The 14,741-nt window shown below is 43.5% G+C and overlaps 1 protein-coding gene across 1 annotated transcript in view; it reads right to left on the bottom strand.

The window, feature by feature from the left end:
• Positions 1-14,741, bottom strand: part of sspo (SCO-spondin) — a gene marked incomplete at both ends in the record, with an annotated part of 79,563 nt that overhangs the window by 51,449 nt on the left and 13,373 nt on the right. Inside the window, 25 exons of the mRNA XM_079181120.1 lie at positions 265-392; positions 545-646; positions 1,206-1,254; positions 1,597-1,756; positions 2,517-2,667; positions 2,787-2,969; positions 3,084-3,221; positions 3,695-3,847; positions 3,934-4,165; positions 5,233-5,330; positions 5,555-5,677; positions 5,799-6,032; positions 6,104-6,271; positions 6,384-6,505; positions 6,869-6,983; positions 7,264-7,469; positions 8,203-8,412; positions 8,516-8,609; positions 9,115-9,264; positions 9,412-9,521; positions 10,236-10,363; positions 10,471-10,673; positions 11,938-12,072; positions 12,187-12,443; positions 12,523-12,617. Coding sequence (XP_079037246.1) covers positions 265-392; positions 545-646; positions 1,206-1,254; positions 1,597-1,756; positions 2,517-2,667; positions 2,787-2,969; positions 3,084-3,221; positions 3,695-3,847; positions 3,934-4,165; positions 5,233-5,330; positions 5,555-5,677; positions 5,799-6,032; positions 6,104-6,271; positions 6,384-6,505; positions 6,869-6,983; positions 7,264-7,469; positions 8,203-8,412; positions 8,516-8,609; positions 9,115-9,264; positions 9,412-9,521; positions 10,236-10,363; positions 10,471-10,673; positions 11,938-12,072; positions 12,187-12,443; positions 12,523-12,617 — 3,744 coding nt within the window. The remainder of the gene's footprint in view (positions 1-264; positions 393-544; positions 647-1,205; positions 1,255-1,596; positions 1,757-2,516; positions 2,668-2,786; positions 2,970-3,083; positions 3,222-3,694; positions 3,848-3,933; positions 4,166-5,232; positions 5,331-5,554; positions 5,678-5,798; positions 6,033-6,103; positions 6,272-6,383; positions 6,506-6,868; positions 6,984-7,263; positions 7,470-8,202; positions 8,413-8,515; positions 8,610-9,114; positions 9,265-9,411; positions 9,522-10,235; positions 10,364-10,470; positions 10,674-11,937; positions 12,073-12,186; positions 12,444-12,522; positions 12,618-14,741) is intronic.

The following is a 14,741-nucleotide window of genomic DNA, read 5'->3' as shown; positions in this document are numbered from 1 at the left end:
ATTCTTTTTTATATATATTTGTCATGTCATGAAATTGTCAACCATTTTGTTGCTCACTCCAGTTTAAATAACAAACCTTTTCAGGGGAAAACATTCTCATTCAAGCCTTGCTGCGGTGATGTTAATATAATGAATTGACCCACCACTCATCCATTTGATTATTTTTAGTGCTAGTGGGGATTCAGCAACTTGCTAAAGGATGTTTCACCAGGATGAACGGTACAAAGTCAGGCCTTATAGTATAAATCTAGCGTCTTGACCTACCTGGAGGTCTCCATGGGGGTCCCACCAATGCAGGCGACCTGCCTCAGGGGGGTGACCAGTCTGCTGTGACGAGGCACTGAAACTGGAGGCTGGGAGGGTCTGAACACCCAGAGGAGACCAACACTCACCTGACCATAGAAGAGGAGGTGAAATTCTATGAAAATTACAGTGAGTGGAAGTAGATAAACACGAGGAGAACAATGCTTAAAAGATGCTTAAAAGGCTCCAAAGCCCTACCACAGAATCTGCATGACCAACTGATCATCAAAACTACACAAACCTCCAGCAGGAAGGGGATATGTGGGAACCAGAGGTGTAGTGCCCTCTGCTGGCTGGGAGGTCACAGTGATGGGGCTAACTGTCACAAGAATGGTGTCATTTCCTCCTACAGAGGTGTTGTAAAACAGAAAGATTAATGTCAGAGAACATTCACTTTATCAGCGCAATGTGTGCAACAATAAACTGGACCTTATATCTGGAGTGCTGAAATCTTTATATAGATTTAATTTGACTTCTCATCTCATTTACTTCATCTTCAAAAGCTCATTTTGACTCCTACGGTCGTGTTTGATAAAATGCTGGGTCTCTTGTCAACTCCCATTCTCATATTTTGAGATTTCTTTAGCAGGTACAGTAAACAGTCTTTTGAACATGTGAGATATGTCTGTGGTCGGAAGAAGAAGAAAGGAGCAGGGAGTCCCCTCTCTGCCCTGAATTAGGAGAACTTGTGTCCTTTTTTCCTATATGGATAACAAGGAAAATAAAACACTCCCTCCAGTGGGGCACAAATATAGAAACACACAATAGTTCCTATCATCAACGTCATGTCTGACCACTCTGTCAACATTAGTAACCATGAAGTGCAATTAGTTGGTAGGAAAACAATTGCATTCATCATTAAACAGGAAGTGCAGATAGCAGAACAACAGCTCTGATTTTACCTTGACAGTAGCAGCACCTGTCTCCCTCTCCAGGCACCAGACTTTGGCCCTGCACAAACAAACCAACATTCAACATTTGCCTCTGTCATCGGTGTGGTAGAGCTGCTATGGGACACAACTATGTGGAGGAAAAGCAAATGGTGCAGAGGAGGCAGAGCTGTCGATTATGACGGTGAGAGTTTACGCGAGATAAGATAGCAACGCAGATGCATTTCAGCCCACATGCTCAATTAAATGTGCAAATGTTCCACCGTAATGCATCATATTTCCATAAAGCATGGGCACATACTCAAGCAGCAAACACAGTAAGTGCAGATTTTTCAAATGTGTAAATGGTCATGACAAACACACACACACACACACACACAGACACACACAGTTCTACTCGTACCTGAGGACATCCACTGAGAGCGTATGGACAGTAGGGGGAACACTGCACTGTCAGGTTGGGCAGACAGTGACATAACTGGCAGTGGTCTGACCTCCATCGGTCTCCCACAGCATGGGACTGACCCTGGTACTTACACTCATCACACGGGTCCGTCTGACACCTGCACACACACACACACACACACAGACACACACACACACACAGAAACATGGAAAATGCATGCTGGAGTCATGGAATGCATGGTGTTAGTCAATGAGACAAAAACTAAGGGAACCTCACAGTGGTGTAAAACGTAGATGATGGCCAAGGACAGTTTGTCAACTTCAATAGTTTTTGAGGGATCATGACAACATACAGTAAATACTGTCAGTAAGTAAAATGTGTACCAAACCGACAAGATGTCATGTGGAGAGCATGAAGTATTGTGATCTAAACTGCTCGTTTGATTTTGAGAGCTTATGTTCAAGCGCCTTGAGGTGGTAATAGGCAAAAGGTCAAGGGGTTATCAGAAGCTCTGTGGACAACAAATACCCACACCAACCACCAAACCCACATCAAACGTTTGTCTTAATATCTTGTGTACACAGCAAAGCATTTAGGTTAATGTTAGGTGATGGCTCAAGTCCAGAAGGGTAAAGGGGCCAATCTAATTCTTTGGTTAGAATAAATGTGATTCAAATTCGTCGTGATGGTGGCACGAACAAAGAAGTTGGGTGGGGGTCACCAAAACATCAGCAAATGATCCTCTGGGGACCATAAATATCCACAGCATGTTGGAAATTGGGCCATTGCTTTTAAAGAAAACTGAAGTTTTTCAGGAATACTCCTGAAGGGGCCATGAATATCCAAGAGTAGTAGTGTATCATTGTAGTAGAAACAGTAACAGTAGTTCACAGTCCCATGAGGACAGGGCTACGTACCGGCGGGCCTTCCTGTATATTCCTCTGCATGTTCTCCCGTCTCCATGCTTGATGGGGTTGTTTGGGCTCCGGAACGACCACTGGACACTCTGAACACCGCAGGGCCCCAAACACTCTCCCCACTCAGTCCACGACGACCAGCCACAGTGCACTGCGGTAGTACAAAACTGACTGTGTAGGATCGCTCAGACTTTGAGGCGAGAACGATAACCAGCACGTCGACAAGAGTTTACAGCGGATTTAACGAGCCTGTGTGTTTGACGGACTCACCTGAACAGTCCGGGTTAGGTCGGCATCTCTGCGTCCTTCCCCTCTCACAGACACAAATCTCACAGTCCACCTTCATCTGCTGGTCCGGCCAGTAGCGCACGCCTGCCACCTCACACACACACTCCTCTGGTGACACACACTGTTGCGTATGGCTCATCACCAGGCCCTCCGGACACCAGCAACCTGAAGTCAGAGACAAGTTGATTGTGAGGAAAAACAAATACAAATTTGGCAATTTCAAAATGGCAAGAAACACAAATATATTTTAGATTTCCTTCCAGATTCCTGCTGACTGACCTGAGTAGCAGGGAGCCTTTGGATCACAGGTCGTCCCACTGCTGATATGGGCGCAGGACACTGGGCAGGGAGCACAGCTGTGTCTCACCAGCCCAGTGGGACAGCTGGTGTTCACACATCCATCGTCAGGACAAGGCTCTGGGGTGGGACAGGGAAGAAAAAGACAGAAGATATATTTGAATCCTTCTTAGCATTCACATTTTCTTTGCTATTTTGATCAGAGATTTTTGTGCAATGGAACTGGATTTTTTGGATTCATTTTGAAACAACACTATCAACATTTTAAGATTACAACAATGTATATTAAGAGTTCCGTTTAATAATGCTTTCTTTACGCCAATGGACGCCAACGGATTTGATCGAAACAACATTTCCTCTCTTCATTTAGAACTAGTTGTGAACAACAAAACAGTCCTTGTGAAAACAGTCAACAGCGCGCTGCAACCTTTTGTGGATTTTCAGTAAACCAATCTTTTAAAGTGAACACTTTCCTTTACAAGTATTGTACAACAATGAGACATTTCTTGCCATTATGAGCAATGATTTTAAGCCAACATCACCTTCATTATCATTTATTTTCAGTTCAACCTTAGTCTACAAGCAGCTCTTACCGATCTCCATGGGTAGGTTGGATGGTCCAGGGAGCTGGGAACAGTCTCGGCCTCCGTAGTGAGGGGGGATGCAGCCTCTGTGTCTGACCTGCACGCCACCACAACCGCTGGAACAGTTGGACCAGCTCACCCACGGCAGCCACTCACCATCCACTGCAGAGGGGCGGAGAGAGCGTCAAACTTTGAGGACCTTTTATGCTGAAACATGCTTTATTTGTCGTTCATGTCCACCTTCTTACCAGGACAGGTGGTGTTGAAGCACTGCTGCCTCTGGGAGTCCTGTCCCCGACAGTGACGCAGTGGATCTCCTGTAGGACAGGTTCTTTGCCGGCTTGTGGAGCCTGTACCACAAGATGTGCTGCAGGGGCTCCACGGGCCCCAGGAGCTCCAACTTCTACAGCCCTGCTCATCAGTGGGGCCTCCAAGTGGTGCTAGTGGGGAGTCTGGGCAGTCTACCACACCATTACACACCTAAGTAACAGGAATGTAAGTGAGGGGGAAGCACATTTTGGCTACTTTCATGAATATATTATGTGAGGAAATGCCTTATCGTCTTACATGTTCCCAGACATGAATTCCTTAATATTTGATATGATGCATGCTGATGATGGCTAACCAAGGTGACTGTTAATCAAACCGCATCACCACATCATATTCATGTTTTGTTTATTTTTAAAAGGTAATCCTTTTCATGCGAGAGTTTATAAACCTGAAATGTCTATGACACAATCAGAACTAATAAACTTTTTTAACGCAAAGGTCACTTAATGGTAGAATCTGGACGTACTCAGAGCAGATAAGACTCTAGATCAGGACTTGGGGTCACGCTTGACACCTGTTAAGGCTGAGTCGACCATGTTTGATGACCCGATCTTGGTGTTTTGTTTCAGCCACATTCCAGAGGACATAAAGAGCATCCAATTGTAATTAAAAAAACTTAAAGAAGAGTTTATAAAAGTTATGTATAGTTCATTTCCTTTGAGTCTCTGACCCAAGACCCTAATTTGTGCTGTAATGTTGACATTAATGTATCCATTCATTTATTAAGCATATAGGTACACATGTTTATCTACATAGGTCTGTCTGTGTCATGATAGCAATGTCTATGTTGTGTAATTGTTTAATTCTTTAAATCTTTAATTGATCAGGTTTTATTCAGTGATTTAGATCAACTGTTTGGTATCTTTTTACAGCTGAGATAGCACAGATTTCAAATATGGAAGAAATAAAAAGACTATGTCAGCAATTAGTATTAATTGGGTAAAATAAGGATCAAGATAGTTGTTAAGATGGGAGTGGTTTTGCTCTTCCAGCCATAAACAACTTATTTCTAAGCCTTCACGGCATGTGAGGAGATCCTGTCCAAACCCTCAGATTACACAAGGGCAAGTGGAAGATTAGACAACTAAAACTTCCTCTAACGTCATGGTGCAAAAGATAATTCTATCATTTTTCTTTATTAATCAATTACCCACTACCAACTAAATACCTAATGTTTGTCTTTCTGGTAGTGAATATACTCTCAGTCTCAGACGTACCATATTAAAGGGGACACAGGATCCGTCCATACAGGTAAATTCAGGGCAGGTGAGAGTGGTGTTCCTACCGCCAGGGGGTTCTGGTGAGACAGTTTCATCTGGACAGAGCAAAATTCCAAAAGTATTATTAAACATACCAAATATTACAAGATCCATCAACTTTGTGAATAGGGTAGACTGGGATGCACACTTCCGATGACTTTCCTTTTATTTTAACACAACAATGAACATTTTCTCAGGCTTTCTGCGGTCCCTTGCTCCATCTCTTCTATCCTTGCTTCCATTCTCACACCTCCCTTCTTCTTATCTCATGACAACTCACCACACACCAACTCATCGTCGCCCCACGGACAGTCTGGAACACCGTTGCACACTCGCGACATGTTCACACATGTTCCGTTGTTGCATAGGAAGCTGCCTGGGCAAGGCGGTATCCGAGTAGAGCCTATCGCGGACAAGCAGAATTATTGTCAAAGACTGTTTCTGTGGCTTGATGATATCAACTCTGGGGTTTTCTTAACGCTCAAATCCCATAATTATCACATGTTGTGTTTACAGGAACTTACCACAGTTGTCGATACTCTCGTCTGAGGCATCCCTGCACTGTGGGATCCCGTCACAGAGCTGCTGGTAGTCCACACACTGGTCCCCGCTGAGACAGGGCACCTGGCCGGGGCCACAGAGGGCGGTGCACTGCTGCTCATCGCTGCCGTCCATACAGTCTGTTTCCCCATCACAACGCCAGGCCTGAGGCACACACTGCCCACCAGTGGCACAGCTGAACTCATAGGACCTACAAGCTGGAGCAACAGAAACACTGAATACTGGAAAACAACATCCTCCCGTATCTTTAAATTATGACCGTCATTACCTGAAGTGGGCGTAGTCCGGGTGACGGGTGACGGCGTTGTGACAGCAGTGTAGCAGTTGGTTATGTTCTCATCCTCTCCACCTCGACAGTCTGTTGTTCCATCACACAACTTAGTGGTGGCGACACACGTACCGTCACTACAGGCAAACTGGCCAGGAGCGCAGGTCACTGCACACACAAAAAGGATTTGATCACTGATTCAAAGCATGCAGGAGGGCTTTGGGCAAAAATGTATTTAACTTATAGCTGAGACAAATAAACGTTGTATTAGTATTTGTACCTCTATTTGGACAGACAGCTTCGTCTGTTCCAGAGGGGCAGTCTCTGTGTCCGTCACACACTCTGTCTGCAGGGACACACTGGTCCCCAGGGCACTGAAACTCCCCTGGTGCACACACACACCTATAACCAGAAAAAAAACATGAAGATTATGATGGCATTGTGTGGTGCAATCCATCAGTAACTGGACGAGTGCTGCTCAGAAACAAAACAAAAAGAAAGTACAATCTGTATGTTGTGAACAGACGTGGGCTGAAGAGTCATCTTCTTATGTGAAACATTTATTCTGTGGTCTTGGGACTTTTCCTGGTGAAATAAAGCTAAAATAAATGTAAAAAATACTCTTGAGGGTCTGTGATATTGGTGGCATTCAGCTGATTCCTGAGGACACAGTCAAGATGTTTTCTTGAGCAAACAAACTCAGCAGAGCATTTTAATGCCAGTCCATTTAACCACTGACGAACCCAAATACCAAAGAAAACACACCCCCTCTCGTCACTGAGGTCCCCGCAGTCATCATGTCCGTCGCAGCGGTGGAGGTAGAGAATGCAACGTCCTCCAGCACACAGGAATTCCCCCTCATCACACACCACACCGCAGTCTGGACCAACAAAAGCACAGTTCATCACATAGTCACAATCACACTGCACAGAAAAGTAATCGTGCAAGTATGCCGACAAGTGAAAACACAGAAAACAATACACTAAATCGTTGAAAGAACGGTGTGCTTGAAGCTAAAAGAGTACCTTGCATGATGCAGTTTGCAGCATCTGTCTCAATAGAGTTTTCGATAAAGCACCTTTCTTGATAGAGTGATGCTAATGGAGAACTGAGTTTGACAGTTGTAGTTTGTATGCGGTGTATATTGCTGGATAGATTACCTTGCTCGTCAGACCCGTCAGCGAAACCACAGTCCAGCCGTCCGTCACACACACGGCTGGCTGGCAGGCACTTTCCGTTGGCACACTGAAACTCCCCCGGCGGGCACAGGGGCGTGGGGGTGGCAGGGCCACAGAACTCCTCATCCGATTGGTCAGCACAGTCTGGGTGGCCGTCACAACGCAGAGCCGGGTTCAAACATGGTCCACTGCAGGGGGCGGGGTCAATTCACTTTATTCACTACTGTAATTGCTTCCTAGTAGCAAAGACTGTTAGTTCAAACAAAACATCTGGTACACTTTTGAGGTTAACGTGTTGTTGGATGATTAGCATGTCACAATCTGGGGTGAAGCTTGCATGTAATGATTATCTTAAAATAATAGTGTGATAATATGCTAGCAATATGCTATGTCTGGGTGAAACCTTTAAGAACACATCTCCACATTCAGACAACATTATGCTTTAGGGTACATTTCAAACAAACTATCAACAAGCTGCTGCTTTAACATGCTAGCTATACACATGTTAGCACATTTCATTTAGCATTTGAGGTAACATAAACACTGTTTCAACATTTAGCATGTGACTGTAATATTCGAAGCACTTGGTTGCGTGATTTCAATCAGCATTCTTACAGACACACCATAATAGAACAAACTAAAGGTTGGCCTGTTGGTGGCATAAGATCAAACGTTAGTGGCTCGCCATGTCTCTAGGATTCATCCTCTGGAGACCATGACTGTATTTCCATTCCATTTAAAGTGTCCAGATGTTTCAACAATGTTTTAGAGGCTGGCAAACAAACTATGCCATCCTCAGAGCCACTCCTTTATGTGGGTAAAAATGTCTCTGTTCACCGATAAAGGCTTGATCTTAATCCCTTAATTAATAATTAATAATCTTCCTAATCTCCACACATATAAACTGTGTTTTGGATTCACCTTGGCGTGCCGGTACAGTGGAATTGGTCCGGGGCGCAGGTGGAAGGGCAGATCTCATCCGAACCATCGCCACAGTCGTCCTCGTTGTCACACACCCACTGGGAGGGGATGCAGCGCCCCGCAGCACAGGTGTACTCTGATTCCAGACAGGGAGGGGGGGCAGGAGGGCATGCCACCCCCTCACACTGCCACACGCCATCCTCACAGGAACTGGACTCACAAAAGGCAAAGAAAAATCCCTCTAACTTCAATTGTGATTATTATAGGGATAAAAGAGTGGAATATACCTTTGTAAGCATTTAGATGTACTGACCAGTTCTGGCAGTGTTGAGTGATGGTAGTTCCAGGTGGAAACATGGAGCCCTCCCACTCACATGGACACCGAATGGGAACTACACAGCTGTCCCCTGTAGAGCAGAAAACACACTGACAATTCTGCGACTCTTAACGCTTAGCCAAGTTTGTCCTGATGGTGGCACAAGACCAAAGAACATGGGCTCATTCCAATTCAAGTCTGTCTTCTTGGGCCATCATGTTTGGATATTTTACATTTTGTCCTGAGAGTAGGATGGCAGCAAAGTTCATGATGTATCCAAAACAGACAGGGTCCATATACTAGGAAGCATGAAAGTGCTCTGTAAATTCTGAAAGATCAGGCCTGTTGGTGGTACTGGAGAAAATAGAGTCAGAATTCCTCCAATGGTAGCTGAGTGAAAGATCAGCTGGTCACTAAAGCATGACTCTGGAGTCTGTGAATATCCACATCAATCTGATCATCACTTGCTATAGAAAGAGTTATCAAAATAGTATTCCACTATCTATGAGTAACACAAATATGCCCGTAAATACATAAAAATCCAAAGTGCACATCAACCTCGGTGGCTCTGGATTAGTTTGGTTAATCTGCTTTACCGTGTCGGACGGTGCCAGCAGGGCAGAAGCAGCCCTCCACGCAGGAGAGAGCGCCACACTGGGAGTGTGGACTCTGCTGAACACTGGGACACGAGGGAGAGCAAGCTGGACCACAGGGGTCATACACCAGCCCGTTCTCACACTGCATAGCTGCAGGGAAGGAGGAAAACAGAGAGAATAGTAAAGAGACAGGACCAGGTCAGAAAACAAAGGCTACAGTGAGACAGTAGTAAAGGTGCATGTGCAGGAGATTTGACTGTGTGAGCGTGAACTGAGGATTGCGTGTCTTTGACATACGACAGAGCTCTTGGGACCTCCAGCGGATGTAGACTCCTCTGCGGTTACACTCTTCAGCATAGGCAGCAATGGCTGTACAGAGACACTCACAGTCCCCACCTGAGTCACAGCTGAAACACACAAAACAATACAATGAATATGGTATCCTTTCTATTCAAGAGCACTCTGTATAGTTTTTATTTTTACCACAAGTGGCAATGCTTCGGTGCTCCGCTCTGCTACTGTTTGTGTACCAGCACGCTTACGAAGAAGGCGCATGCATGAACTTAATGCACGAGGACAGAGAGATACACATTTCTGCTGATTGAAGGGCAGCAATTCATATTCCCATTGGTGGCAGTTATTGACCAAAAATGGTAACAAGATTCCAAAACAAGAAAAGAAAAAGAGGAATCCCACCTTGAATCCTAACATGTTTCAAAAGGTAAAATGTTTTCTGAGGTAGGGAATATATTCCACATGATTTGTAGGGATTTCAAGAATATAAACAGTTTATTTTGATGAGACAGGCTGGATGTATGTATAGGTTTCGTAATGTAGCCTGGTACACACAAGAGGCTCATGAGATTGCAGCAAAATATTGTCCATCAGCAGACAGTCTTACTTATCATTCATGTGTTTAAACCCATATATGGAAACCCATTTTGGCCATGTCCTGGAAGTTATGAAGAATATCTGTAAAATCAGTGCACAGGCAGCCAAGACATGCTGAGAGAGAAAGCCATTCATTTCCATGCATCCAAGCACCTGAATGCAAAGGTATTGTCCATAGTAGATGATATATTCTAAAAGATCATTTCAAGATGCTCAGTGCTGCCACTCACCCACAAGCATCGAAGACACACCAGTCATAATACTGCTGGAAGGGCACCTCGGGGTGGCACTCAGAGAAGAGCTCCTGAGTCAGGACCGCACACCTTTTCCTTGCCCAGGTCACCCTGTAGGCGTTAATCTGAGCAAGACAAACAGGGAGAAGTTAGCTTTGCGTTTGTGTTAATGTGTGTGTGTGTGTGTGTGTGTGTGTGTGTGTGTGTGTGCATGTGTCTGTATTGAACTCACAGCACAAGGGTCTCGGAGGTCCTGGTCTGCCACGTCGGGGCAGGAGGGGCTGACCTTCCAGGAGTTACCAAACAGCTCGGCAGTCGACTCCACGATGCCCTGCCGCGTAGTGAAGTCGTTCTCTGTGTCCCCGTCAAAGTTACCACACAGGCCTCCGACCCGACCCCGCAGGTGGGCCGCCAGACGCACGTACACGCGCATACCTGGGGGCAACAAGTGGAATGGCAACAGCATTACCACTGGTTTGTTCATTGACCTGCATCTACAGCCACAGACATAGGCAATGCTTGAAGAACTGCTTGCCTCTACAATACATTTCTGCAAAAACAATGGATTAAGTTCAGATTGAAAATGTTAAAATCTATAATTTAAAAAAACGTCTTGTCATTGGGATCAATGAATAAGAAAAAAAATAATATATATATATATATACAGGACTGTCTCAGAAAATTAGAATATTGTGATAAAGTTCTTTATTTTGTGTAATGCAATTAAAAAAACAAAAATGTCATGCATTCTGGATTCATTACAAATCAACTGAAATATTGCAAGCCTTTTATTCTTTTAATATTGCTGATTATGGCTTACAGCTTAAGAAAACTCAAATATCCTATCTCTAAATATTAGAATATCATGAAAAAGTATACTAGTAGGGTATTCAACTAATCACTTGAATCGTCTAATTAACTCGAAACACCTGCAAGGGTTTCCTGAGCCTTGAAAAACACTCAGCTTGGTTCAGTAAACTAAATCACACGTATGGGGATTATCACAATATTCTAATTTTCTGAGACAGTCCTGTATATATCTACAAACAAATATCAAAACTGCCCCTGAGCATGAAAGGGTTGAGTGGGAGATTATTTAAAGAAATACTTCCCCCACAAAATGACTATTTGCATATCAATGACTCAACCCGTGTTACCTTGAATTCTTGAAGTATGCATCAAAGCATCCGTTTACACATTCTCACACAATCCGTGCAGTATAAACCCAAGTATCTTTTATCCAGGCGTATGCTCACTACTTCCCAAACACATGCATCTTTGTTAAAACCTTACTATTTAAAGTACTTTATCATAAAAAGTACTTGCACAGACAAGTGGCGCGCCTGCACAAGCGTGAGACCGTATATCCAGAAGTGTGTAGCGTTAGGCAGTAAGGAAGTAGTAAGCGTACGACCGGATAAAAGATACTTGGGTTATACTGCACGACTCATGAGTTGTGGGAGAGTTTTTAAATGTATGTTTTGATTTAATCTTGCTGTGGTTTAACCCCTCCCCCAATTTACTTTAAATTCATTCAGAATGTTCTCCGCTTTTGGATTCTTAATTCACTGTGGAGGCCAACATTTAACTTTCTTCACACATTCTGGTTACCACGGCGTGAGTGTTTGATGTACGAATAGCATTTTGGGGAAGAAGTGTTCCTTTAAGTGTGCAGAAGTTTGATGTGCGTGAGTCCTACCTCCATCCCACAGCAGAGTGACCCCTAGTCGGGAGGAAAGGGAGACAAACAGGCCGACTCTTTCCAAAGTCAGACCACTGCCACTGTAGGACTTTGGCAGACTAACTGGCATCCCATTTACTGTCACGGCTTTACCTAAAGGAGAGAGACGAGACAAGCTTACCTCAAGCAACCATCGCCTAAAACATAGGCTGTGACGCCTACCCTATCATGAGCCTCTGCTTCCCCTTATGACACCATCCCTCCTACCTCTCAGCAGATGTATGACGGTATTTCCCAGGCTGAGGGTCACCGACTTTGTGCAGGTGACCCCGGTGCTGCCGCATGGCACGTTCTCTGCAATCACACTGAACAAACCGCTGGTCTCCCTCGCCAGCACGTACTGGCAGTCGCCCAGGAAAGAGTAACAGCGGCCGTCGAACGTCACGTAGTGAGGGTCACCTGTCGCCACGCACACACCGGTGCAGGCGGACTGGCTGCAGTGCCAGCGGCGCTCCTTGCACACACTGCAAGAATGAATGATGCATAGTTGAGATGATTTCATGTGAAGAGGATGGGACGCAATGAGACAACTGCATGAGTTACCATGTGTTGCAGTCTTTGGTGATGGTGTCGTTGCTGTAGTAAAGTCGACCGTTATGGTGACAGGGGCACTCCTCTGGCAGAACGCAGCGATCACCCTGAGGTCAACCGCAGAAGACACAACGTACAGTAATATCAGTCAAAATTCATCCGTCTGAGCAGTCATGATATCAGGCGCTTCAATCAGTACTCATTATAGCATTACATGTAAGATTTAATGTCACATGTTATGATTAACAAATCATATTACTGATACTTACAATACCAGTATTTTCTTTTAAACTAGTATGTAAACAATGTTGGGAAGGTTACTTTTGAAATGTAATAGGTTAAAGATTACTAGTTACACTGTTAAAGATGTACTCGGTAATATAACTATTTTACCTACTTCATCAAGTATTGTAACTTATTACATTTAATTACATTTGGATTTATTTTTAGAAAAAAATTTAAACTGGGCAATGAAACTGAAAAGTCGTCAAACAAGGCAGTGTAAACCTCAAAACAGTATTCAACACTGATTACTTTTTTACATTCTTCAATATAACTTGAATTGAAATTATTCTACATTTCAGATTTTCACTGGAAAGAATATAATGGGATACAACCCCCTTTGTAGTCCCCAACATTTTGATTAGTAACTGTAATTCAATTGCATACTTTTTCTTAGCAACTGTAACTTAATACAAATACATTTATTTTACAATTAATTACGTAACTCTGATATATATAACTTGTTACCCTCCAACACCGTATGTAACAGTGAAGGAACAGCCTGTGCATTCAGTAGGAGGAAGGTTCTGTGTCACGTTACGTCTATAGCACATGCTAGCCCAGCTACATCGAAATTGAAAGAAAACAAATATCCAAAATACACCTGCCAGTTATTCCCCCCTATTATTGATATTAGCATGCTAACAGCAATAATTAAGCTATAACAGTGGATGAAATGGTTGTGAAATGTGGAAGTTGTTCCTTGTAAATACAATTAACCGCAGAGAATTAAGCTAGCGGTCACCAACACTCTAGCTAACGTTAGTGTCTAGCGCCTCATCAGCAGCATATTTTACCATTAACCTTTTAACCTCTAAGCCTATTTTCAGGCCTCTGCTCGAAAATGTCATACCCATACTTAAAGGGGCTTATCTCTCTAACTACAAGGTCTATTTGAATAATTTCAATGGAATTATAACACTAACACTTGTGATAGTTTGTTAATATGTTTACATATCAGTGTATATGTTACTGGTAAATGCTGAATGAATATAACACACAGCTCAAATTGAAAATGTTCAGGTTCGCCTGGAAAATAATGCAGCAGTAAGCCTAAAACTCTCCACAATCATAGCACAACATGTCAGCAGTCCTTTTTAAAAAAGAATTGGCTTTGACAAAGTGAAGCAGGCCAAGTTTATAGAGGTTGGAGTACAGAGTTCATGTCAGGTCAAGCCAAAATTCATAATTTTCTGAATTTTGGAACCAGGTTTCCAGCTGTTCTATTCTAATTTTATATACTATATAACTATATATTTCACTTGTTTTATCACTAATAGGGTTAAATCTATCTAATACAGCAGTTTGGCATCATTTTGAACCATTTTTGACCTCTCAGGGGCCTGATTTATGTGTTTTCTGTGATTTTTTCGTCGCTCCCTGTGTGTGTATTGGCAGTTTTCGAAGCCTATGATTGGTTGATTTGCACATGTGATATGTCTTAGAATGCGGAAATGAGTTTAGATTGCAGTGGGCCGGTCAGTCAGGTGATTGACAGACTTTAGCCACTAAAACTGCAACAGACCGAGCGTCGAAATGATTCGCTGAAAAGTAAAAGGAGGACTACCTATGCATAAATGCCTTGATTAACTCTATTTTACTCCCAAAAGAAAGAGAGGGACCGGCGCATATGTAGTGAAAGGATTGAAGCGGATTTACATTTATTTTTCGCCCAGAAAATCAGCTCAATGTACGTTGCGTTTCAAGTTTTTTGCTCTGTGGTTTGGTTGTTCTTGTGTGTGTTCCACGGTGTAACGTTTGAATGGTTTGAAGGAGAGAAATATGGAATCTGATATCTGAAATATGATATCTGCAGATTCAGGGTGGAATTCTCATGCTTGCTAAGCTATCGTTCGGCCATGACGGTCTCTTTTTTTGTGCATTCGGAGTGCGTAGCTCGCTGTAGCTCGCCGAAAAATATGTGGTATTGTGCTAGAACTTGGTAGTTT

This window comes from Pholis gunnellus, assembly GCF_910591455.1.
Source record: "Pholis gunnellus genome assembly, chromosome: 20".
Lineage (NCBI taxonomy): Eukaryota > Metazoa > Chordata > Actinopteri > Perciformes > Pholidae > Pholis > Pholis gunnellus.
The sequence above is the reverse complement of the archived record's forward strand: the minus strand, read 5'-3'. Positions and strand labels throughout refer to the sequence as shown.